At 41.8% G+C, this 26909-nt stretch overlaps 1 protein-coding gene across 1 annotated transcript in view; it reads right to left on the bottom strand.

Annotated features, from left to right (window-relative positions):
- Positions 1-1708: 1708 nt before the first annotated feature.
- Positions 1709-26909, bottom strand: part of LOC132822997 (deoxynucleoside triphosphate triphosphohydrolase SAMHD1-like) — a 60476-nt gene continuing 35275 nt past the window's right edge. The window contains exons 10-16 of the mRNA XM_060836517.1: positions 25340-25431; positions 23729-23844; positions 21540-21679; positions 16089-16181; positions 12320-12424; positions 10327-10464; positions 1709-7305 (exon numbers count right to left, since the gene is read on the bottom strand). Of these exons, the coding sequence (XP_060692500.1) occupies positions 7156-7305; positions 10327-10464; positions 12320-12424; positions 16089-16181; positions 21540-21679; positions 23729-23844; positions 25340-25431 (834 nt within the window). The 3' untranslated portion in view covers positions 1709-7155. The remainder of the gene's footprint in view (positions 7306-10326; positions 10465-12319; positions 12425-16088; positions 16182-21539; positions 21680-23728; positions 23845-25339; positions 25432-26909) is intronic.

The raw sequence follows: 26909 nt of genomic DNA, 5'->3' as shown, positions 1-26909 counted from the left end.
CCACATCAGCCAGCACTTTCACTGGCCACAGCTCAACAAGGATGTAGCAAGGCTTTGCAGAACCTGCCAAGATAAAGGAAAATTGAACATGCGATAAATCCTGTACCACTGTGGCTACAGTAGCTATTTTTAACTTCTAATTCCAAGATGTGTGATTTTTTTTTGAGAGGCTGTCAGAGCTGCAGATATAAGTTAAGTGGCTGCCTGGAGTGGGACTCTCAGAATGTCATACCCAGAGATACAAAGGAAACTTGAAACAACAGACCTTCTAAGGGGTGGATTGTGATCTAATAACTACAAAGATAACAACAGGATAATGACTCCCTATTCAACAGCCAGTCACCCCATGCGGGTTATATTCCAAACTTCAGACATATTTTCAAGCTCACTTGAGTTCTGGAAGCCAGCTTGTCAGCAGCCAGACAACAAGGAACTAAAAAGACACTTTCATACCCTGAATGCTGGAATTCAACCACAATCAAATGAAATCAGAACTGCAGACTATCAACCAACCTGCAAAACTCAGGATCATGAACCTGACCAACTCCACTGCAACAGCTCTATCATGCAACACTCCACTCTCCATGAATGATTCTGAATTGTTCTGTAGACCTGTATGTTTTCCTAATGTAGATGCTTTTGGACACGTGGATGTGTTGCATTACTAACTCTTCTCACCTTGAATAATGAATAAACTCACTTAACACAAGAAAGCCAAATTAATTGGTTTCTTTCATAATATTAGATCATTGGAGTCTGGATCCTTTTGAATTCAAACAGAATGTGCTGGAAAAGCTCAGCAGGTCTGGCAGCATCAGTGAAGAGAACGTTTCAGGTTCAGTTACCCTTCCTCAGACCCGAAATGTTAAATCTGATTTCTCTTCACAAATGCTGCCAACCTGCTGAGCGTTTCCAGTAACTTCTGTTTTTGTTTCTGATTTACAGCATCCATAGCTCTTTACGTTTTTTCTTTTCGAATTAACCTTGTTATGAACAGGGAGCGAAAGAGGGAGCAATTTCATCTTTCATCACCCAGGACCTTACAGTTTGGAGCATCCCATCTGGAACCATAATGAGTTGGGGAAACATTGCAGGCTCTGGTTGTAACGAGGATTATAAAGAAATGCATTACAGACAGAAGTTCTAGAGCCAGATTAAGTGTTGAATGACAGGAAATACTCATTTGTAATCTGTTTCAAAAGACTGGAGTGAGAGGAAGGGAATCCTTTCTGATCATTACCCAATGAAGTTTCCTGGACAATGGACTTTTAAAGTAATGACATGATATGGGCAAGAGACAGGGACATCAAAGCAAAATACTCCAGATTCTGGAAATCTGAAATAAATAACAGAAAATCCTGAAAAATATTTAGCAGGACAGGCAGGAGTGATAAACAAAGCTAATGCTTCAGGCCAATAACCAGAAGAATGATAAAGAATCCTTCCAACAAGTGCCAATGGTAGGCGGTTATAGAGCCTAACTGATGAAATGCTACCCAACCATCTCCCAAACTACTCCAGGAGTTTCAAATTCCAAAGGGAAAAAAAAGTATTCAGTCACTTGCCAAATTGCAATAGATGTGCAGCTATATTCAAAATGCATGTTACATATTTATTTAATATACAGAAATTTAAATATTTTGCACTTTCCAAAATGGTAATAATCAGAGTCAATATCTCCAAGAACATTTTTTATTAACCAATTACAAACTTTCCACAAAGAAAAACATGCCAACAGCTATAATGTTACAAAATCTGACCAAAATGTTTGAACGGCATAAAAATTTACATCATAAAAGGCACAGTGCAGGTAAATGCATAGATGGGAATCCCTGTGTGCGCAATGTATAGTATTGCCACTTTCAATTCACATCACACAGCCTACAGGAAATGAATTATCAGCTTACATTTGCAAGTGCCCCCTCTCCAAGCACCTCATCATGAAATAGCCATTATTCACGTTTAGTTGAATTCTAACTAAAATAAGGAAGATGAAAGTGAGGATGGATGAAGGTGCATTTCTTGAGTAGAATTAGAAATGTACAAGATTCTCCTCACCTACATCACACAGTATCAGGGCAGCAACTCCCGGACCTGTCATGCCCGACTGTTCCACTCCCTGATAACCACCTTATTAGACGTCGTCATTAAAAGAGGGAGACTGCAATGTGCCATTATCTTGAACAATGGACCATCAGATGATCATAAAATCAAAACACTGAGGTGTCTGTTAATATAATGATCTAATTTCGAAAGGCCACATAACCTTCAGTTGATGACCTTCCCTCAAGGTAAAGATGGCTTTAGAGAGACACAATTAGAAATTGTTAGCAACCCTATTACTGTGACTAAAGAAAACAAAGGCAAATATTTTGTTAAATATGCAAACAGTGCAATGTATACACTTCCAAAGCATTCTAGTGGATTTACTGCAATAATTATTATTCAAGTAAAAGGTTAAGCTAATAGACTCCTTCTGCATGATCATCAATGCTCATTTGGGAATTCAGGAGAAATTTCTTATGTACAGAGAGGCGTGAATGCAGAATTCAATGCCAGTTGGAAGCATTGGGAATAACATAGGTAGATAGATATAGTGGGAGCTTGATAAACATAGGAGGCCAGGAACAGATTATGCTGGTAGAGTGAGACTGAGTAGGGTAAGAGAGGGTTTCTGCTCATCATAATTATCGACACAGGACCACGGACTGAATGGCCTTTTTCTGCATCATACTTTGTTTGTAAAATGACCTTTGCTACCTTCCCACACCACCACCCCCCCCCCCCCATTTAGGTCAGGGCTACCAACAGATGAAACCTCAAAGCAGGATTTTTTCAAAACAGGATACAATCTTGTCGTCAGGTTGAGAGAAGGATACCAGGTTTCTTCATCAAAAAGGATTCTGCAAGGATACATTCAACAGAGTAGGGAGGCCTCCACCCATTGCAGTGCGTATAAAGTGCATGAAAGGCCTTGGGCTTGTTCCTCACAACACCTTTTCAATAAGCCCTTTGATTCAAGGGCCACCACAGTCTGAAGTTCTGCAATAGATCAACGATCATTTGATCTTGCTCCCTATAAACAATACATGGAAAGTTTCCTTTGTTATTAACTGCAGATTAAGTCCGCATTCTCACAGTCACTTACACAGTACTGCTGCATAATTCCTTTGCTTCAACCCAAAGTAGGAGTTCCTGGTTGTTAACACTGTTACAATGCCACAGGCTGCTGCATTGAATGAATCTATGTCGCACATCAGTCTGCAGCGAGGAGATTATTCATATCAAAGGTAGCAAGTAATGCCATAGTCTTCACAATGTTAAACTGACATATTGGACCGTGGCAGCCTCTCTCACAAGAGGAGATGCGGAAGCAATTCTGTGGCCAAAGTACCCAGGTCTTGCCAGAAGTCCTGCACCACCACTGCAGGAGCAACATGTACAAGAAAAGTAAGTGTCAAAATGAACTGTCCAGGTTGCAGAGTAAACGACGACTGATGAAGCGTTATCATCTTTTTGTTGAGAACTACCGGTCGAAACACCAAGTGATCAACTTGCTGCTGTAGAGCTCACCTTATATTTCCTCCATGATTAAAGACCGCAGGAACAATCAGAGAGGACTAAAGTGAGCAAAGTACAAGGGATGAGGTAAAAAAAATCACATTAACTCATGTGATGTGAACATGGGCCTTGCAAATATTTATGGATCATAGCTCCTCTGTCAATTCAGAATCACAATCTGATAGGATAAAAAGTAACATTTCAACATATGATGAATGCCAAATTATTTTATCCTATTAATCGCCCCTCTGCTAAAACATAACTCATCTTGCTTGCAGGATTAACTTATCAAAGCATTGTAGAAGTTCCTCCTATCTTCTGGCAATGCTCAATTCAATTGTGTAACATTTCCCTCTCCCAGCATTCTAACCCCATGACAAGACAATAGAAGTCTTGGTAACATTTGCTATGCCTTTTGGAAATTCTTTACAAGCAAAAATCAATAAACTCTAATAACAGGCTCAATGCTTCTGCAAAGAACAGTTTATATTTTCCCCTGATTGCTCTAAAAGTAAACAGGTCACACTGTACAAAATTGTATATTGCCTTCTTTAACTCCTAGTTTATAAAATACCTGATCATAACATAATGGGTCCCAGCAAAGTACTTGAAAGCTTAGGGATTTCACCAGGTAAAAAATAGGGACAGCAAACTGACATTTTACCACCATAAACCTCAGCAGAGTCACAAAAACAAAGTGACAAAGCAGTGTTAAAGTACACACTAAAAATAATTTAAAATTAATTACACAACACAGCTTTGTTATCTTGGTATCCAAAAAATGGAGCAACAAAAGTTAAAATCCAGGCCCTTGTACAGGGTAAACAGGCTCTCAGCCATTCCAGAAGTCAGTCAATGACAAATGCTATCTTCCTGGAAATGTAGTAAATTACTTATGCACTATACCCCTCCTGAGTATGTTCTGATACAACAGTAAACAGAAGTGGCCCAGGAAGAGCTCCCTCTCATACACAACCCCGCCATTCCCATTCACCCCTGGACTCAAGGATAGCCATGCAGTGCACTCATAAACCCATCCAACTGCCTGTGGACAAAGCCACACTTCAACTATTTTTCACAATTACTCATTTATCTTGTGAGATGTCAGCTTGCATACAATAACTTGCATTTATGTAGTGCCTTTAAAGTAACCTGAGAAATATTAATGGAAGGAGATAGGAGGACCTCTACGCCAAGGCTCCAAAGCACTGTTTGATGATGTGCCAATATGAATGTCACTGACTGCATTTTGCTCTGGACAGTACACATTGCAGTTAGACCAAGTTGGTCTCAATTCTATTTAATTTGTTAGGAATAAACCACATGTCAAATTCTGAGCAGTTGGAAGGGCAAGGTCTGGTTTGTCATCATTAGGCAGCACAGCATGTTGTTTGGTTACTCAGCCAGCCCACTCCTCCCGGCTAACAGCAAAGCAGAACAAAAAGGGAGATGCTGTGGGGAGGAGTCTGAGCCAGTTCTTGACAAATCCCCTCAAAAACAGGCTATCCAGATCCACAGACATCACAGCAACGTTTCAACAAACCCATGTCCTTTGCCCTTAATCTCAAATTTAGGCCAACTGCTCACAAACTTATTTTCCTGTTGGTTATAGAGGTACTGAATTCTAAATTTCCACCATTACATAAATATGGTAGAATGATGCTCAAAAGGAGGAACTCAGGGGGGAAAAAAAAGAGGTGCCATATTCAAATCGAACTAATGTGTGCAGATACATGTACACTGTACATAAAAACAAACCTCAAACTGAAATGCACACCTTACATTGATTCACAGGATCAGTAAATCCTCCAGATATTCGAGTACAAAAGTATTGATTATTTCTTGAAAATATTTGGGATTTGGTCACATTGTCTTTTAATGCCTGTGGGATTAAGATATTTTTTGTTGGATATATCATCGACATCAAAAAGCTCCATTTTTGGAATCACGATTTGTACGTGATGGGATTTTATGCTGCAGTGCAGGGAACGATAAACTGAGAGGTGGATATTAGACCAGAGCTACATGTTCCTGTGCAGTTCTCCACAACAGCACTTTCCTACATCATTTCAAAATTTTAATAATTAAGGCTCATTGGTGCATTTGCCCAATCTGCCAGATCAAAAATCAACATTGTTCTCTCAAAATCCTGGAAACATTTAAATTTCCAGACACAGAGTCACTTCCAAATGGATGAACATCGTGTGACAAGGGAATAGGAGAGTTGGGAAAAATTAGGACATTTTCACAGCTATTTGACAAGTTTTGCTGATCAGAATTTTACAAAAATCTTGACTTGAAAATCACTTACATAACCCATATGTAAGGCTAAGAAGTATTGTTAATGACACATTCAGTTTGCTGACATCTACAGGACAAATTTTTTGTTTCATAAATCTGCATATACAGTATTCAGTCAAGAATTATTGTAAACAGGAGGTGATTCAACCTGTAATATCAAGAAGCCAGTTCAATCTAAGTTAAATATTACCTCAACACCTGAAAAGAGTTACTTGATTGAATCTAGATTGTCCTCTGCCCTAGCTTATCCTAGTGATACAATATCCAAATGTACATACATAACCTTTATCTTGACAATGGAAACTCTTGCCAGAATAATACAGCGCTTCCCAACCTTGGATTATCTTCAGCCCAGTGAGTGGCATCTGCTCCATGTACTGACCATCAGACCCCGACAGCAATATTCACCAATCAGATTCTAACAAAGCGATTGGGAACACCAGCCACAAATCACCCTCCCTCTAACTGTGCAAGAAAATGTATCACAATTTATCAAATTTCTTCCAGGCTCCAGTGACTAAAGTATAGCAGCTTTTTAAGATTAAAGTATTTTAAATTGTATACTGAAGAGTTAACATATTCAGAAGTCACGATGTCAATAACACCAGCTATATACTCGAAGCAAAACAACAGTTACTGGATGCATGCAATATAGTCTTCTGCTGATTTGTTCTATGATGGTAAGTTAAGTAAACTAATGAACAAGCTCCTAATAACATCAAATTTCAATGGCCAGGAAACATTAGACAACATACCCCTTAAACCTGAACACGGATGAGAAACCATCAACTGCCCTGTTTTCACAATGCTATGTCTTAGCAATGGAAACTCCATTGCTCTCTCTCATCACTATTTTTAAAAGAAACTCAAAAAAATATATATAGCAAGCAGAACAGAGCAAGTAAAATGCTTCAATTTTAGGAGTGAATCCCATTAATGGTCCTTCAGTACCATTCCCATGGGAACCTGTAGATGGCTTACTAAGCAATATAGAGAGAAAAAAACATACATTTTTATTATTGATGAATGCCTGTCATCATGGGCAAATGATGGTTCAATGAGCTGTTGTTTTTATAATACTAAACATTCCTCCAAATTAGAACATTTTCAAAGCTGTTTAGATTGGGGTCTAATTGCACAAAGATATCTTTTCCCCTCTCTTTCTTTAAATGAGAAAAATATTGAAGAAATTAACGGTTTTAAAAACATCAAAATATTCCTGAAGGCATCCCACTTCCATGCAACTCCATGAATGGAAGTCACCCAAGGGTTCCCAGAAAGGTATCACAGACTCTACTTGAAAAGCTGTATCTTGGCTCGGTTACTATTGGGGTGGGAATTGAACAGAAGCTCGTCTTTGTCATCAAAGTCATCAGCTCCACTGTCACTGTCGTTCCAGTCAGGTTTGAGTGGGGTCAGCTCAGGAGCAACGACATCACCATCCTGTAAATAAATATGAAAACGGGGTCAGGAACATTGGCTTTTTGGAAAGAGAGAATAACTGGCAAATGTAAGTACTGGAGAAGCTGTGTGGGGGGAGGTCATACAAGAGGAGTTATTTGGCCAATTAAAGATCTCAATAGCCCCAGGGCTGGCTGGCTGGCTTGGTGTTCCTTTTTGTCTTATTTATTAGTTGGACATGGTCGTCACTGACTGGGCCAGGATTTATTGCCCATCCCTAGTTGCCGTTAAAGTGGTGGCGAGCTGCCTTTTTGAACCGCTGCTTTCTACCTGCTGTGGGTTGACCCACAAAGCTACTGGGGAGGGAATTCCAGGATGTTGACCCAGTGATAATAAAGGGACGGCAATGTATTTCCAAGTCAGGATGGGGAATGGCTTGGTGGTGGCGTTCCCATGTATCTGCTGCCCTTGTCCTTCTAAATGGTAGAAATAATGTGTTTGGAAGGTGCTGTCTGAAGAGCCATGACGAATATCTGCAATGCAACTTGTAGATGTGGTACACACTAATGCTACTGAGCATCAGCGATGGAGGGAGTGGATGCTTGTGGAAGTGGTGTCAATCAAGCAAACTGCTTTTTCCTGGATAATGTTAAGCTTCTTGAGTGTTGTTGGAGCTGTACTCATCCAGGCAAGTGGGGAGTATTCCATCACAGTCCTAAGTTGTGCCTTGTAGTTGGTGGACAAGCTCCTGATGGTCAGGAGTCAGGTGATGAATTAATCACCACAGGATTCCTATCTCCCGAACGGCATTGTGGATTTACCTGCAGTGGTTCAAGAAGGCAGCTCACCACCACTTTCTCACGAGCAGCGAGGGACGGGCAGTGAATGGTGGTCCTTGAGTGAAGTCTAAGTAAATGACAAGTACAAGTGACCATCATCCAATCAACTACCCTCATCCCAGTCAATTTTCTAATGATCTCCCCCCTCTGACCAGGAGTACCTGATTCACCCAGTCTCACAGCAAGCCCTTCAAAAGCTCACGCACGTGGAGGTTGAGCAAAGCATGCGACAGATGTTTGGATCAGTGAGGATAATCCTGTCCTCTCTCAGTATCCACACGTTTATACTTGCCAGTTGGGGTCACCGATAACAGTCTGGGAGCACCGGGAAATTTCTCTGCCCTCCTCCTGGGGCTCAGGATGAGATCATCCATTGCAGCACCAACTGTAGCCTGGCATGGGACTTTCAAATCACTGGGTTACTGACAAATCCCATGTTGCTCTGATTCACTGAGGCTACACAGAAAACTCCCCACCTGTCAAACTTCCTTCACTTTAACGTGAAAGTGGACATATTGAAATTAATAGGGAAAGCATGACAGTAGACACATGAGGACTCCAACTGTTCCATGCATCACTGGGCTGAACCAGAATGCAAGGAAGATTTGCATTTATATAGCACTTTCCACAAACTTAGAATGTCTCAAAGCTCCTTACAGCGAGTGAAGTAGATTTGAAGTGTAGTCACCGTGGCAATGCAAATGTAGCAGCAAATCTCTGCACAGCATATACCCACACACACAGCAGCGTGATGATATCCAGGTTATCTGCTATTATTGATATTTATTCAGGAATGAATATTGATCAAGGCATGCGAGAGGAACTCCCTGTTCATCACCTTGACACAGCCTCCAATCTGTGGTATCATCCTCATAAAAGGTGTGACAATGCTGCTCCTTTAATAAGATTATGGTGGCCTTGACTTTTTTTCCCCCCCAGAGAGGTCATAAAAAGACACAGACTCCGAAAAGTTCAAGTTGGATGGGTTTTAAGGCCGGTTTGATTATAGGTAACAGATACTGCCTCAGCCAAAAGGTTGTCAAGGCTTTAAAGAATAAACCCTTGCACAATGAAAGGGGAGTGGCCAGTTCTCCCAGCTCAGTTTTTCTTTGGTTTGGTTTGGTTTTTGGAAGAGTCTGGTTGTGCACAGAAAGCAGACAGGCAGATTTGAAGCAGCTGGACCTAAAGAAGCAGGTTCATGCTGGTCCTCTCTCTCTCTCTCTCTCTCTCTCTCTCTCCTGCAAGACCTTGTGCTTGACTTTACCTTTCGTGCCAAGCATGTTTATGGGGATTGTTGCAAATATTTGGAACAGCATCATTAAGTTGGTATAATCTATTGGGTTTGCGAATAGGTTAAGTTATTCGATATTCTGTTCTCTTTTGTTTGTTTTTCGTTTGGTAATATTGTAAATAAATTCTGTTTTGTTTAAAATGAAGTGGTTTTACCAGTTGCATCTCTCCTGGAATATGCACCGTACATCTGCTTAAAACAACGAGCAAAGTTAGGGTCTAGGTTACTTTCTTGAAATGTTTTGAGGGGGCATTACTGTATTGCCTTGTATTTTGCACTTACATTCTATTACATTTTGTAAATTGTTTCATAGCATATGACACATGTAGAATGAATTATGCCTGTAAGTTCTCAAAAACAACATGAGTATAAATACCGTGGAGTTTTTTGAATAGTTGTATTCGTTTGGGAAATACTGACCAAGATTTAAAAATTCACTGCCTGCCTCCCAATATTTTTGACTTTATTCATGGACTATAGATGCCATTACCTGGGTCAATATTTATTGCTCATCCCCAGAGGGCAATTACCAAGTAACACTGCTGTGGGTCTGGAGTCGCATACAGGCCAGACCAGGTGAGGGTGACAGATTTCCTTCCCTCAGGGACATTAGTGAAACAGATGGATTTTTATGACAATTAAGTGGTTACACCATTTTTACTTGAACTTTATACTAACTCAAATTTCACCATCTGACCTGGTGAGATTCCAACTCCTGTCCCAAAATATTAATCTGGGCCTCTGATTATTAGCCTAGTGACATTATCACTCCAGACTTTGGATAACACCAAAACACCTGGTATTGGGTGAGCAAACGGACTATGAATCAATCACAAGGTGATCTTGTTTGACTTCGAGAGTAAGATAATATTGTAATATTTCAGGAGGGCAACATAAAGAACACAGAAGTGACAGTAGTCTCGAGCTCCCTACCCTGGGTTTACTGAAGTTCTTGTTGATGCACCACTGTACAAAATGCTTCTTGGCTGCTTCCACACTTGGCTGATCAGACTTCTTGCAGTACACTTGGATCAGCTGCTCGGTAAACCTCTCTGGCAGCAGCTGAGACACCTGGATGGGTACAGGAGGAAGAAAGGTCATTTTCACATCAAGTAACAACAAATGTGGTGACGCTGAAGTTCCTGGGATGATGCAGTGAGCTTCAACTCTCATCAGAGTCAGCTGAGGCGCGCTCAAGTTTTCGAACTGTGGCAGTGGGCAAGTTATCGCATCCCACCATCTAAACACGTAGGAACATTCAATCACAGACCCTGTGGATTGTGTGAGTGAAGTAGTGTGTGAGTAACAGCACGAGTGAGAGCGTGCGACAGTGAGACCACGCGAGAGTGGGTGAGGGAGGTACGTGCGCGTGCCCGCGAGTCTGTGCGCGTGTGAGTGTGGTTCTGACGGGTGTGGGTGAAGAAGACTACAAAATATCTGGATTGGGGAGATGGAATGTCCAGGCAACATTGCTGGGAAGGGCAAAGCAAGGTGGGGTGTTGGATAGAGGAGACTACAAGAGGGGGGTAGTGAGTAAAGGAATGCTGTAAGAGTGGAGGAAGAGGAAGAGGGTCCAAGAGGGAATGGGAAACAGGTCCCCAATGGGAGGGGAGGGGAAAGCTGCAATGAGATGAGGAGAGTGAGCAGATGTAGGCGGCAAGGACAGTTTTAAACCCATCAACAAAGGTAAGGTAACTGGAAGCCTGAACGTCTAGAAATTGTTAATGTTTAGAAAAATGAGAGATGATCTCATTGAAACACACAGAATTTGTAAAGGGCTTGGCAGGATAAATGCTGAGAGGACGTTTCCCCTCATGGAAGGGTCTAGGACCAGAGGGCATGGTCACAGGATAAAGAGAGATACTGATTTCAGACTGAGATGAGGAGGAATATCTTCTCTCAGAGGGTTGAGAATCTTTGGAACTCCTTGCCACAGGGAGCTGTGGGGGCAGAGTCCTTGTGTACATTTAAGGCAGAAATAGATTATTGATCAGTCGGGGAATCAATGGTTATGGGAAGGGCAGGAAAGCGGACCTGAGGAATGTTGAGATCAGCCATGGTCCTATTGAATGGTGAAGCAGCCTCGAGGGGTCAAATGGCCTCCTCCTGCTCCTGCTTGTGGTAACAAATTCCACAGGGAGATGGTAGAATCCTTAGCTTAAGGCTGCATATGGGGAAAAAATAAAGTGGGAGCTATTGTAAGGAACATCATAATCTGAGATCAAGGTCTGAGAGGTAGTAAAATGTAACTGCCCAATTAAAGTCTTCCAGTTTGTGCTTTTACGATTAGCCATGACTTACCCCACCTACAGGAGATGTATTTTAATTGATAGTATTTAGTGCAAAGAAGTATGCACCAGTTAATTCAAGGAAAAAATCTTTTGTTGCTAATTTATACTTGTTGCTGTGTGCCAGTTTCAACACTTGGTGCTTGTCTTATGTATTGTGGCTTTACTGAAAAATGTGTTGCTGGAAAAGCACAGCAGGTCAGGCAGCATCCAAGGAGCAGGAGAATCAATATTTCAGGCATAAGCCCTTCTTCATATTTTGTGGACGATTATTGCGTATATTCATAAATTCTTCTAATTCTGCTTGAGAGAGAGTGCGAATACCTCATGTGTCAACACAAATACAGAAGGCACTACATGAATGCGTCACCCAATGTAGGAGTTACTGCGATTGGAAAAGCAGAAATGTAGCCCTCAAGAAGTGAAAAAAACAAACTGATTTCGACCCTCTAAAGAACTACCCAACAGCTCAAAAGGCAGCGGCTGCTGTGGGGAAAACCAGGACCAAGCTCTAGACAGCTTTCCCAGGCTGTCCACACAACTGCCTCACTCACACCATGCCTTCAGTCAGGGCATAACTGGAGAGTGCATAACATTTTAAAACCAGAATCGATTTCCTCTCCAAGGATTGAGGTTACCTGGTCTTTCCGAATTTTGATTGCCTGGTTGGGGTTGTGCTTGCAGTAGAAACGGATCTTGTTAATGGGGTTTTGTTTTGCCATCCCATAATCCATCTGAACAACCTAAATAAGGAGAAAGAGATGATGAAATTCTAAAACTTTTTCATCAGAAACATTTCTGCCCCTATTGCATGTTGCTTTGTTGGTAAACTGACTAACATCTAGACAGCGTGCCTTCCATGAGCTTATATCACCTTAAAGTGCTTTATGCTTGATACATGCTTTAAAAAACATTCATCGTCGTAATGTAGAATCCATATTAGTTTACTAATGCGCAGCAAGCTCTCACAAACAGAGTTGTACAGTACAGAAACAGACTCTTTGGTCCAACTTGTCCTTGCCAATCAGATATCCTAAATGAACCTAGTCCCATTTGTCAGCACATGGCCCACGTCCCTCTAAACCCTTCCTGTTCATGTGACCATCCAGATGCCTTTTAGATGTTATAATTGTACCAGCCTCTTCCTTGGCTGCTCATTCCATACCACCATTCTGTGTGAAAACATTGCCCTTCAGATCCCTTTTAAATCTTTCTCCTTTCACCCTAAACCTATGCCCTCTAATTATGGACTCACTTACCCTGGGATAAACACCTAATTCACCCTATCCATGCCCCTCATGATTGTATAAACTTCTATAAGTCTTCCTCCGACACTCCAGGGAAAACAGCCCCGGCCTATTTGCCCTCTCCCTATAACTCAAACCCTCCAACCCTGGCAACACCAGTTTCTGAACTGTTTCAAGTTTCACAACATGTTTCCTATCGCAGGGAGACCAGTGTGACGTGATCATAACTTGATAACCCTGTTTTAATAATGTTTGCTGAGGGACAAACATTGACTCAAGCAGTCTTGTGGCGTAAAACATCTGGGTTCAAGTCCCACCTAATCCAGCACTGCATCATAACATGTTCTGCTATAATGCACATCTTGTTAATGCAAGTTCGCTGTAACACACTGTAACTTCTAAAATGCATGTTAGCTATAATGCATCTCATTGCCAATACCTTAGAAACAGTACTTAAAGCACGATTTTTCTATAATGCAGGGCTATAACAGAATGCAACCTTCGCATTATAAAAGAACTACCTGTAATTGAAAATAATTAAATACTGATAAAGGACAATAGAAGATGGAAAAAGAGTAGCAACAGGTTAATGTAATTGTTAAGTATAAAGAAGGCAATTGGTCAAGATCAGATAATTTAGCTTAATCTCACTGGCAGGAAACATTGGAAACCACAGACAAATGTGTAATACAAAAACACCTAAAAATCCATTTGAAACTTTATCCTGAAGGCAGAATATCTGGCAGTGCAGCACAACATCTCTCCACTGGGATTGTGAGCATATATTTCATGCTCCAAGCTTCTGGAGTGGGATTTGAACCTGCAAAGGTTAGCAGAGTCAAAAGGAGTTACTTCATCTCCCCAGCAAAAGACTGACACTTTGATTTATTGAGAAGAGGTACCCTGTCTATCTGATGAACAAATGAGCAAACTAAGGGGAAACCCATGCCACGTCATTTCTAGCTGAAAACAAATTAGGAAAGGAACTAGATGAGACAGGGAGGATCAATCAATACATAAATGAGACATAACAAGCTCTAAATTTACACTAGGCTAAATCACAAAAGATAGCATTTTAAAACAACATTATCGATGTTTCAATTTATGGAGAAGCAAACTGCCCTGCTAGGATTTAATTCACACTGAAGAACAGACCTTCACGAGAACGTATGTATATAGGAACAGCAGGAGGCCATTCAGCCCCAAAACCTTGTTCTGCCAATGAATCATGGCCAATCTGCATCTTAACTATACATACTTACTTTTGTTCGACAAGGATATTAAATGTTACAGAACCAAACAAAAACTCAGGCAACCTCAGTTTGGAAATTTTCACTTTGTCCTCAACCTCCAGAGACTCTTTGCTACCCTTTGAGTGAACAAGTGCTTCCTGATATCATCTTCAAATGACCTGGTTCTAATGTTAAGGTCATGTCACTTAAAAACAATGAGGAAAGAATGATCTTAACCTTGAATAACAAAACATAACTGGGAATTCTACAGGGGACCATGATGTGTTTCCTTATTGGGGCCCGAATCAGTGTGACATGTCATTGCCCAATTGAAAATCAAAACATATGCAGGGGAGATTGAAAGACCACCTCTAACCCATTTGAACAATCACATTTGTTTTTTTAAGTGCCAGTCTGCAAGAAAAGTAAATCGTTCCAGAATCAGTGCATTAGCTCCTTGGCCAATATACTGGACAAAGCAAAGTTCTAGTTGCACGAGATTTCAGCAAAGAACAAGCACCCCGCAATCAAGAGGAGGAGGAACAGGAAATTAAAAACAAATCAATTTAGGCTGGCAAAGAGGAAATCCAAAGTTGACTCGACAATTTTGAACACATAGCACCATCACAGGGCTCCACCATTGAGTTTCTGTAGTGTAGTGGTTATTGCATTCGTTTAACACGCGAAAAGTCCCCAGTTCGAACCATGCAGAAACAGTCTTCTGGGCAGCACGGTGGCACAGTGGTTAGCACTGCTGCCTCACAGCACCAGAGACCCGGGTTCAATTCCCACCTCAGGCGACTGACTGTGTGGCGTTTGCACATTCTCCCCGTGTCTGAGTGGGTTTCCTCCGGGTGCTCCAGTTTCCTCCCACAGTCCAAAATGTGCAGGTCAGGTGAATTGGCCATGCTAAATTGCCCGTAGTGTTAGGTAAGGGGTAAATGTAGGAGTATGGATGGGTTGCGCTTCGGCGGGTCGGTGTGGATTTGTTGGGCCGAAGGGCCTGTTTCCACACTGTAAGTAATCTAATCATTACAGATGTCATCTGCCGAGCAAAGCAGCTCAGTGAAGATAAAATACAGCCAGTCTCAGAAGAAGATCTTAGAATTCCCTCTGTGGTGCCATGAGAAAGCTCCAAGAACCCAGGGTTACCATTAGTTCCACTATTAACTAGACTCATCTCCTCACACTGAAATGCAAGCACAACAGTTTACAAACTTACACTCTGGCCAAGAGGGAATATCAAACGAGAGTTTCTAGGTTCACCTCAGTAGATTATCAACTCCGTCAGCAATAACACTCAGTGCATAAGGTTTGGCCCCAAGCACGAATCTCGCATATTCAAGTCCCACTCCTGAGATTTGGGCACATAATCCAGGCAAGCACTACATTTCTGAATCAATAGCAGCACAAACTGGTCAGAGATTTACTACTCTTGATTCATCAACAACTCCGCCATTGTTGTACTGCGACTTTTATATGCGAGTGTGAATCAGCTTGCGTCATATGCACGTGTGTGCGCTCGTGTACATTCTTGCACACTGGAAGCGACGAATTAATCTTGACATTTCACTGGTATTTTCAAGATGAAGTGGAACGCAGTCAGATTAATGGGTCAGGTTAGACAAGAGGCCATTTAGTTCCAGTTGAGTTGGCAGGGTAAATTCTGGCAACTGTATCTCAAACAAGCTAGACAGTCCCTCAGCCAAAGCTCATGTAGACAAACATTACTTAACTGAGATCTTGAGCCAGAAGAATAAAGAGTTTAATTCTCCCGAGCTCACATGTAGAGGAACTTTAATCAATGTTTCAGTTGACGTCTGTAATACAATAAGCTCATTCAGTAACGCTCACGATTTGAACCTTTGACCTTTCATTCAAGGGGTGGGGAGAAGAAGCAACTCAACCTCAACAATCCAAACACTTACATTTACAATGAAATCTTCTGGAGCCAGTTTTACATCAAGAGGTGTCGATGGGATAGCTGCAGCGACCTGATTGTTCAGCTCATTGATTTCTTCCTAAAAGAATTAGAAGATTGTGACAGTTTGTCCTGAAGTTCTTTTTATGCAAAAATGAGGTTACTTTACTATAAAATTTCCATCAAATCTCAAAAGCAAAAGCAAAACGGTCAAATTCATGTTAAAAATGTTCAAATGTTCACCCAAATAACTGAGCAAAAACAACTACTCTTTCTATTCATATAGCACCTTGAACGCAGTAAACATCCAAGGGTATTTCAAAAAGTTATCAAATTAAGAGACACGAAACCTCAAAAGCAACTATTAGGATTAAGATGGATGACCTACAAAGAAAAGTAGTCAAAGTAATATGCTCAAAGATATTTCTCAAAGCAAGCAAGACAGCAAATTAGAGATTTACAAGGAAATTTCACTCTTTAAGTCTTAAGACAACTGAAAATATGGTGGCAAAAGGAGGATCCAAAGAAAATCAGGGATGCAGAACAGACCAGAGTTAGTAGAAGGTTTTGGCTCAGACAGAAATTCAAACAAGGAGTTGCTGAACCAGGAGCCAATGGGGTAAAAACAGGAGAGATGGGAGAATGGGAGGTGGTGCAGGTTAGACCACACACATCTGAAAAAAGGAGGGAATAGAATTTCCTGTGTGATTTGATTTGGTTTGATTTATTATTGTCACATGTACCTAAGAAGAGTAAAATGTTTTGGTTTACGTGCAGTACAGGCAGATCACAATACACAAGGATCACAGGGTGATAGAACAAAGATCTGACTGCAAAGAAGGTGAATAAAAAATAAGATCAGCTTTAGATTTGAAATTTGAGAGGTCTATTCAAAAGTCGAATAACAGTGGGGAAGAAGCTGTTCTTCAACCTGTTGGTACGTGTGTTAAAGCTTTAGTACCTTCTGCCTGACAGAGAGGGTGGAAGAGATTATATACAAGGAGGGAAGGGTCTTTGGTGATGTTGGCTGTCTTCCTGAGGCAACAGGAAGTGTAGATAGAATCAGTGGACGGAAGGTTGATTTGTATGATGGACTGGGCTGTGTTCACAACTCTGTGCAGTTTACTATGGGCCTGGGCAGAGCAGTTGCCATACCAAGCTATGAAGTATCTGGATAGAATGCTCTCTATGGTGCATAGTGAACGTCATTATGTTTCCAAGAGAAGAATGGTGAACAGCAAGCAAAAGGACAGAGTTGCAGACTGAGCATAGGACAGACTTAGAGCACAGCACTGCAGATAATGAGGAATAAAGATTAAGAGGTGTGAATGAAACTTTTAGCAACACTGGGAATGAAGCCAGAACTTTAGCTGCCAAAGATCCAAAATTCAAAATACATGGTCAGAACGTGCAGTTTCTGGGAACAACCAGCTGTTCTCAACAGTATTTCCACCTTATTCCAGTTTTTATAAATGACTTGGATGAGGTGGTTATGGGTTAGTAAATTTGCAGATGACACAAAGATTGGAGGTGTCGTCGATAATATAGAGAGCTACTGCAGGCTGCAGCGTGACATAGACAGGATGCAGCGTGACATAGACAGGATGCAGAGCTGGGCTGAGAAATGGCAGATAGAGTTTAACCTGGATAAATGCGAAGTGATGCATTTCGGAAGGTCGAACTTGAATGCTGAATATAGGATTAAAGACAGGATTCTTGGCAGTATGGAGGAACAGAGAGATTTGGGTGTGCAAGTACATAGATCCCTCAAAGTTGCCACCCAAGTGGACATAGTTGTTAAAAAAAGCATATGGTGTTTTGGCTTTCATTAACTGGGGATCGAGTTTAACAGCCACGAGGTTTTGCTGCAGCTGTGCAAGTCCCTGGTGAGACCACACTTGGAATATTGTGTCCAGTTCTGGTCACCCTACTATAGGAAAGATACAGAGGCTTTGGAGAGGGTGCAAAGAAGGTTTACCAGGATGCTGCCTGGACTGGAGGGCTTGCCTTATGAAGAAAGGTTGAATAAGCTCGGACTTTTCTCTTGAGAGAGAGAGAGAGAGAGCGCGAGAGAGAGAGAGAGAGCGCGAGAGCGAGAGCGAGAGCGAGAGCGAGAGCGAGAGGAGACCTGATCGAGACGTACAAAACAATGAGAGGAATAGCTAGAGTCAATAGCCAGAGACTTTTCCCCAGGGCAAGATTGACTGGTACGAGAAGTCATAGTTTGAAGATATTAGGAGGAAGGTATAGAGGAGACATCTGATGCAGAGAGTTGTGAATGCATGGAATGTGTTGCCAGCTGTGGTGGTGGAAGCAGAGTCATTGAGGACATTTAAGCAACTGCGGGACATGCACATGGATAGCAATGAGTTGAGGGGTGCGTAGGTTAAGTTACTATATTTTATATTAGGATTAAATCTCAGCACAACATCATAGGCCAAAGAGCCTGTTCAGTGCTGTAGTTTTCTATGTTCTATTCAAACTCATTCTCAACTACTTTCCTGTGGGAGCCCTGGTTTGCTGATTTTTTATTCAAAAAGCTATAACCTAAAGTAGGAGTTGGACTGCTATAACTGCAAGACTAGGAAAGTTGTTTGCAACTTGAAAATCAAGTTTTACACATTTTTTGAGCTGGAAGGAAGGAGATAAACTGAAAAGCACCAAGGATCTTTTGTGTTAAGGAAATTCGACCCGGCAACAAACCCTGATCAGTTGAGTGCTAATAACAAGGGGCCAGTGCCAGAGTGTGAAAAATGCCCAGATGCTACAGACATACAGCATCCCTCTCCTTCTCCATGTGGGCAAACGGACACACACCTAAAAGAAAGAATTCATACAACATTCTCATTCATCTGATCACCCATTCAACTGAAGGATGACCATCAGCATACAGATAACAGAATCTTTGCAAGAGCACTGCTGCCTCGCAGCGCCAGAGACCTGGGTTCAATTCCCGCCTCAGGCGACTGACTGTGTGGAGTTTGCACGTTCCCCCCGTGTCTGTGTGGGTTTTCTCCGGGTGCTCCGGTTTCCTCCCACAGTCCAGAAATGTGCAGGTTAGGTGAATTGGCCATGCTAAATTGCCCGTAGTGTTAGGTGTAGGGGTAAACATCAGGGTCTGGGTGGTTGCACTTCGGCTGGTCGGTGTGGACTTGTTGGGCCGAAGGTCCTGTTTCCACACTAAGTAATCTAATTATAGCAAGAATCAAAGTCAAAATTTTGTTTATCCTGTATATATTCCCTTTCCCAATTAAGTCATGACATCTGACAAGGATCCAGATATCAGAGTGATAGTCATGCATTAAAGCTGGAGAAGTTCAAAAGAAAGCAGAAATGAGGCCAGTTTCCACCCGTGGGTAATTCATCAAGGTCTACTACAGGAGTAACTAGGTAGCAGAGATGAACAAACTTACCTGTCTCTGTACATTACACCACATATGGCATGCAGCTGGGAGAGTTAAAACAGTAAAAGTAATCTCCCAAAATGACTGGAGAATGTTGCTGAACAAAGAGACCTTGGAATGCATGTTCCTAACACTGTGAAAGTAGTTTCAGTTCGACGGGGTAAGCAAAGGCGGCGTTTGGTTTGCTTGCCTTTATTGGTCAGGAGTTGGGATGTCACACTGTTCCTCTACAGGACATTGGTTAGGCCACTGTTGGAGTACTGCATTCAGTTCTGGCCTTCTTGCTAATAGGAAGGATGTTGGTGAAACTTGAAAGGGCTCAGAACAGATTTACAAGGATGCTGTCAGGGTTGGAGGAATTGAGCAGTTGGGAGAGGCTGAATAGGCTGGGGCTTTTCTCCTGGAATGTTAGACACTGAGGAGGGGGGTACCTTCCAGAAGCTTATAAAATCTGGAGAGGCATGGATAGATTGAATAAACAAGGTCTTTTCCTAGGGTAAGGAGTCCAAAACCAGACAGCATAGGTTTAAGGTGTGAGGGGAAAGATTTAAAGGGGATCCAAAGGGCAACTTTTTCATGCAGAGGGTGATTTGAATGAACTGCCAGGGAAATGCAGGAGGCTTGTACAATTACAACATTTAAAAATACATCTGAACAGGTAAATGATTCGTAAGGGTTTAGAGGGAAATCGGCTAAGTGCCGTTTAGGATATCTAGTCGACATGGGCGCGTTGGACTGAAGGGTCTGTTTCCAGGCCACACATCTCTATGACTTCACTGGAAGATGCCAAAGTTAGTAAGTTTGTGGGTGACATCAAAATTGGTGGTCTAGTAGACCGTAATTGCAGCTAAGATTACAAAGGGATATTGACCAATTGGGCCAATGGGCTAAGAAGTGGCTGATGGAGTTTAATTTGAATAATTGCAAGGTATTGCATTTTGGTAAGACGAGCAAAAGCAGGACTTATGCAGTTAATGATAAGTCCCTGGGTAGTGTTGTCAGCCAAAGAACTAAGGGTTCAGGGATAATGGTTCTTTAAAATTTGCATCACTGGGTGGTTAAGATGGCATTTAGCACGCTTGCCTTCATTGCTCAGACCACTGAGTACAGGAGTTAGGACACCATGTTGAAATTGTACATAACTCTGATGAGGCCACTTCTGGAGTACTGTATGCAGTTCTGGTCACCCTGCTATTGGGAGGATATTATTGAATTGGAGAGGGCAGAGAAAAGATTTACTAGGATGTTGCCAGGACTGCAGGTTTTGAGTTTATAAGGAGAGGCAGGATACGCTGGGCCATCTTTCAATGGAGTATAGCGTGATTGAAGGGTCCTTTACAGAGGTTTATAAAATCATGAGACACAACAGAGAAGGTGAATAGTAAGAGTCTCTTCCCAAGGATGGGAGGGGCGATGTCATGACTTAATTGGGAAAGGGAATATATACAGGATAAACAAAACTAGTCCAAAACTAGGAGGCCTAGGTTTAAAGATGAGAGGAGAAAGATTTAAAACGAAATTGAGGGGCAACCTTTTCACACAAGGGTGGCCTGTATGTGGAATGAACTGCCAAAGGAAGTGATAGTTGCAGGTACAGATGCAACATTTAAAATACATTTGGATAGCTACATGAAAAGGAAATGGATAAGAGGGATATGAGCCAAACACAGGCAATTGGGACTAGTTTAGTTTGGGAAACCTGGTCGACATTGATGAGCTGAAACAAAGAGTCTATTTCCCTGCTTTAGGCTCTATGACCAACACAAGGAAGAATTAGTAGAAGTCAGCAACTAGCAAATTAAGTTAAACTAGAAGACTTTCCTTATACAGAAAGCAATGAGAATGTGCAATGTGTTGTCAGATGGAATGATTGAAGCTGAAAGCGTTAATACAGGGTGCATTAATACGGTAGAGAGGGGAAAGGAAACAGGATTGGAGGCAGGGCAAGGGTTGACTGGGAGGAGATTCATGAGAATTACAAGAACTGGTTTAGACTAGTTGAGCAATTTGATCAGTTTTTATGCTGACCATGCTACACTGTGCAAAATACCTACTGGCTGGATGGTCGTTTCAGCTTCAGGTTGGGTTTGACCAATCCATTTGTACAACTTCCGACAAAGGATGTTGTTCAGGATTTCCCGCGCAGGCTTCAGTTCGGGTCGAGATGAATTCAGGATCTGTTGGAAGATTTCATCTGCAAAAAGTAACAATCAAAATGTCAGTCAACTCAGGACACTCTTGTCTCTTCTGCACCTGATAAAACAGTGATTATCGAAACAAAATGCTCCAAGACATAAATAATATCACATTCCAGCACAGGTCAGAGAAACATTAAGCCTTTGGAGAGGGTATTCTCAAATCTTTCCTTGTATCTAAAATCCCTCATTCCTGGCATAATTCTAGTAAACTTCCTTCGCACTCTCTCCAGGACTTTAACAGCTTTCCTTAAATAAGGTGCCCAGAACTGAACACGATACTCCAACAAAAACAGAAATCACTGGAAAAACTCAGCAAGTCTGGCAGCATCTGTGGAGAGAAATCAGATTAACATTTTGGCTCAAGTGACCTCTCCTAAGTACTCCAAATGTGGTCTGACCAATGATTTGTAGAGGTATAGCATTATTTCCTTGCTTCTATACTCTATGTCTTATTTTATAAGCCCAAGGATCCTGTGAGCCTTCTTAACTACTATATCAACTTGCTTGGCCACCGTCAGAGAATTACGCGCTTGAGCCCCAAGGTCCCTCTGCTCCTGTTCTCCCTTCAAAGCTCCCCCCTCCTCAAGCACCATCGAGCCTGTAGTGTCTCTCCAGGTTTCTTCCATCAAAATTCATTACCTCATATTTCTCTGCATTGCAATTTATCAGCCAAGTTTCTGTTTATTTGGCCAACTTGTCAGAGCGACCATCATGCTCACAATTCACTAATCTCCCCAGCTGAGTCTCAGCTACAAATTTAGAGATTTTGCCCTCAACATCCATCGTAAAATCATTTATACAAATTAGAAAAAAGCAAGAGTCCCAACATCGATCCCCGGGGAACAACAGTTTCAACTCTCCTCCAACCGGAGAAATGTCCACCTCTATCTACCCTGCAGCTAACTTCGAAGTCAAGCATCCATCAATCCTGAATGTTTCTAACTTGCTAACCATGTTCCATGTGGCACTGTATCGAATACTTTCTGAAAGTCCAAAAATGCAACATCCACAGCACTACCCTCATCCACTGTCTGTGTCACCTCAAAGAACGTGGTTTAGTTTGTCAGACATGACTTGCCCTTGACAAAGGCCATGTTAACTATCTAGCGCTAACTGTACACTTGGAGAAAAATAAGTTACATTATCCTGTTTTATGGCCTCTGTCAGATTTCCCTCTATCAATATCAAGCTGACAGGTCTGTACTTACCTGGGTTAACCTTTGCCCCTTCTTTTGCAACTTTACAGTCCTTTAGTTTGTTGACTTACTCTTGGGACATGGGCATTGCTGATAGCCAGCATTTACTGCCCAACCTTAGGATGGTGGAACTTGGATTTCCCATGGACCTGCTGTTCTTGTCCTTCTAGCTGGTAACGATTACAGGACTGCTGTTGGAGGGGCCTTGGAGAGTTACTGGTCCCCTGGTACTACTCCTGTGTTTAGAGAGGCCTGGGAAATTTCTGTTAATAACCCCACTATTTTCTCCCTTACCTCTCTCATCAGTCTAGGATGAATCCCATTGCAGCCAGCGATTTCTCTACCTGGAATGCTGCTAATCCCTGCTCCAATTTCTTGTATTCTTACGCTTCCAGTTAGTTACCCAGGAAAAGTTAGCCTTCCCCAGCCATATTCTACCCCACCAACCTCCCTCCCATTCCAGGTGCTCCCTGAACTTCAAACACCCAAAACCTCCTTCCCCTACCCTTCGCAGCCACTTCGTACACAGGCTCCACTGGTATCATACTTCACTCTACTTTCCCACCACTACTCGCATTCTAATCCCTTAAACTACAGCTACCCAAACCTCACAATGACTTTACATACTCACCTTTCAACAGAGCCCATTAAAACATGGTTGCTGGGCATGTGTATTCCAGAACAACACTGATAAAGGGGAGCTCGCTTTGGGCTCCCATAATAATCCTGAACCATTGGTGGTGGGTGGTGGTGGCAGTACAGGGGTGTTGGGGAGGAGTGGTGTTGATTTTATTTGTGATATCCAACGAGATCAGTAGCCCTCACAACATTCCAATCCATAGTGCTCACCTGTGAGTTTGGTGTAAGCCACCATGTCATCGATTGCTTCAGATATTTTATAAAGCTTCCCATCCATGCCGCTTATCTCGATGTATGGATCTGCGAGCACCAGTGCCTCTGTGATCCTGAAGGGTGAAATTGTTTCAAACGTCTGTCAGCAACAGGAATCCAATAGCTCAGTGGGTCCATTCGCTGTGTTGGAAGGGAGCAGACTATAGCTCAGGGTTAATCGCTGGTCTGTACTGAGGTTGGATAGCTGATCAGACACAACCACAACTGTATCTTATTGGTCTCAGTATCCATAAGATGGGGTGTAACAGGAGCAATAAAAGGAAAATATAAACCAGCTAGGGTTCCTAATCTTGACCAAGAGAATGTGATAGAAATTACATAAATGACAGAAAATGGTTGCAAGCGATTTGGATGAGAATTCAGGAGGCATGATTAGTATGTTTGTGGGTGACACCAAAATTGTTGGTATAATGGACAATGAACAAGGTTATCTAAGATCACAAATACAGCTTGATCAATTGGGTCAAATGGGCTGAGGAACAGCAGATGGAGTTTAATTTGGATAAATGCAAAGGTACTGCATTTTGGTAAAACAAACAAGGGCAGGGTTGGAACAGTTAATGGTAGGGCCCTGGGTAGGGTTGTGAAACTGAAAGACCTAGGGATTCAGGTGCATAATTCTTTGAAATTTGCATCACAGGTAGTCAGGCGAGTTAAGAAAGCATTTAGCACACTTGCCTTCACTGCTCAGACCACTGAGTGTAGGAATTGGGTCTTCATGTTGAGGTTGTACAGGACATTGGTGAGGTATCTACTGGAGTACTGTGTGCCATTCTGGTCATTATCAGGAGGATATTATTTAAACTGGAGATGGCTCAGAAAAGATTTATCAGCATATTGCTGGGAATGGAGGATTTGAGTTAGGAGGAGAGGCTAGATAGGCTGGGACTTTTCTCATTGGAGCGTAGGAAGTTGAGGGGTGACCTTATAAAGGTGTATAAAATCATGAGGGGCATAGATAGGTGAATAGTAAAGATCTTTTCCCTAGAATGAAGGACTTCAAAACAATAGACATATTTTTTAAGGTGAGAGGGAAAAGATTTAAAAAGGACACGAGGGACAACTTTTTTTTTAAAACAGAGAGGGTGGTTCATGTGTAGAATGAACTGCCAAAGGAAGTGGTAGACACAGTCACAACTAACATTTAAAAAACATTCAGCTAAGTACATGGATAGGAAGAGTTTGGAGGGATATGGGCCAAGCGCAGGCAGGTGGGACTAGTTAGTTTGGGAACAAGGTTGGTGTGGACTGGTTCAACCGAAGAGTCTGTTTCCAAGCTGTATGGCTCTAGGAAATGTGAAAACATTGCCCTCAGCGAAGGGTACACAGGCTGACTTAGAGGTTGCCTGGGAAGAGCTGATCAACTCCCAACTCTCACCAACACACATTCACACTCAGGGTTTGATGTGCCAGAGGACTACCGAAAGCATGGACTCTTACCTTAGCAGGAGTCCCTTCAGGAGGAAAGAAAAACCTTAAGCCAGAATGAAAGGGATAAAACTGAAGCGATGTCCCAGAGAGAGACAGCTTCAGTGTAGCTATACTCACATGCTCTCAATAATATTGCACACTCTGTGCTGATAGGCTCTACGATGCAGGGTGTTACGTGTGTGAAACATGTTATACATGTCTCCAACTTCCTGCAAGGGAAAACATAAAACTGGAATAAACTCTAGTTCATTAGAGTACAATAAAGTCTATGGACAGATATCCTGCAGCAGAATTTGACATTGGGTAATTCAGCCAAAAATGTCAGTGGGTACTTAATTACACCAGATTGAACTTTATTTACAAATGAAGACAAATACCAAGAAGGGAGCCATTCATCTACTGATTGTAAGGAGGGCTGGCAGTGACATAGTGGCAGTGTTCTGGATTACTAACCCAGTGACCCCAGGTCAATGCTCTGGGCACATGTTTTCAAATCCCACATAGCAGATTGTGAAATTTGAACTCAATTTTAAAAATCTGGAATTTAAAGCTAAATGCTTGAAACTTTATAAAAACTTATGGAGTTCACTCATGTCCCTTTGGGTCGTACCCTGGTCTGGCCAACATGGGACTTCATAATCTGGCTGAATTTTAAATGCCCTCCTGGCATGACACAAAGATCAAGGAGCAAAGAGATGGTAAACAAGTGCTGGCCCAGCCAACGACACCCACATTCTCTTTGAATAAGGAAAAGCAACTATCACAAATTCTAATTGTTTCTGTGATGAATGGAGGGTTTTCATGTTCAGTTAGCTAGCTCATCGCCCTTTGTATATGTTGACTGATAAGAACCTCATCCCCATTGGTCCTTTACTCACTCAACTTTACTCACACTCCTTATCTTACTCCATTCAATCAAAGGTTTTGGGACTTACCTTTTCCATAACATTTAAAGTGAAATACACTTCACAAAAATATCTCAATTTTTTCCCCCACACTATTACATGCCAGAACTGGGTTTACATAAACAGCAACTCCACCTGGTACAAGGTGCACAGTGAAAACAGACAAGAAATTTAACTCTATTAAAGAAACTATACAGAGACAAAGTACCCTCAGGCAAAAAGTGACATCATGCAACGATCTGGAAATATTAGGACAAGTGACTATAAGTTTGGCTTTAAAAGATAGCAGCTTTTAAGAAGCATCTTAAAAAGAGAAAAGAGGCGGAGAGATTTAGGAAAGAAGTTTAAAAATTTCCAAACTAGGTGGTTGAAAACATGGCCACCAATGTTGGAACAATGAAAACAGGGCATTGCAATAGAGGCCAGAATTGAACTTTAGCTACTGATTAAGTTAATTACAGAAGTCAAAGCCATTTAACCCATAGTTTTTCAATCCAATTGAATGTATGGATCTGGAGGCTGGAGAAGGCTAAAGGAATAGGGAGGGGCCACCCAATGGAGAGATCTGAAAAGGAGAATGAGAACTTTAAAGTTAATTTGTTGCTGGATCAGAAGCCAGGGTAGGTTAATAAGTTTGATAATAGTGGGTGAAGCAAGCAGGATGTTAACAGTCAGAATTCCCAGGAACTAAAGAAAGCTGTTTAAAAATTGGCAAAAAATACTTACCAAGTTTCAGACATTTGATAACACAAAATTAAAAATGAAGCATTTTCAGACTTGCA

The sequence above is a fragment of the Hemiscyllium ocellatum genome, chromosome 15 (assembly GCF_020745735.1).
Source record: "Hemiscyllium ocellatum isolate sHemOce1 chromosome 15, sHemOce1.pat.X.cur, whole genome shotgun sequence".
In the NCBI taxonomy this organism is placed as follows: domain Eukaryota; kingdom Metazoa; phylum Chordata; class Chondrichthyes; order Orectolobiformes; family Hemiscylliidae; genus Hemiscyllium; species Hemiscyllium ocellatum.
This window is presented reverse-complemented; position numbering and strand designations above follow the sequence as displayed.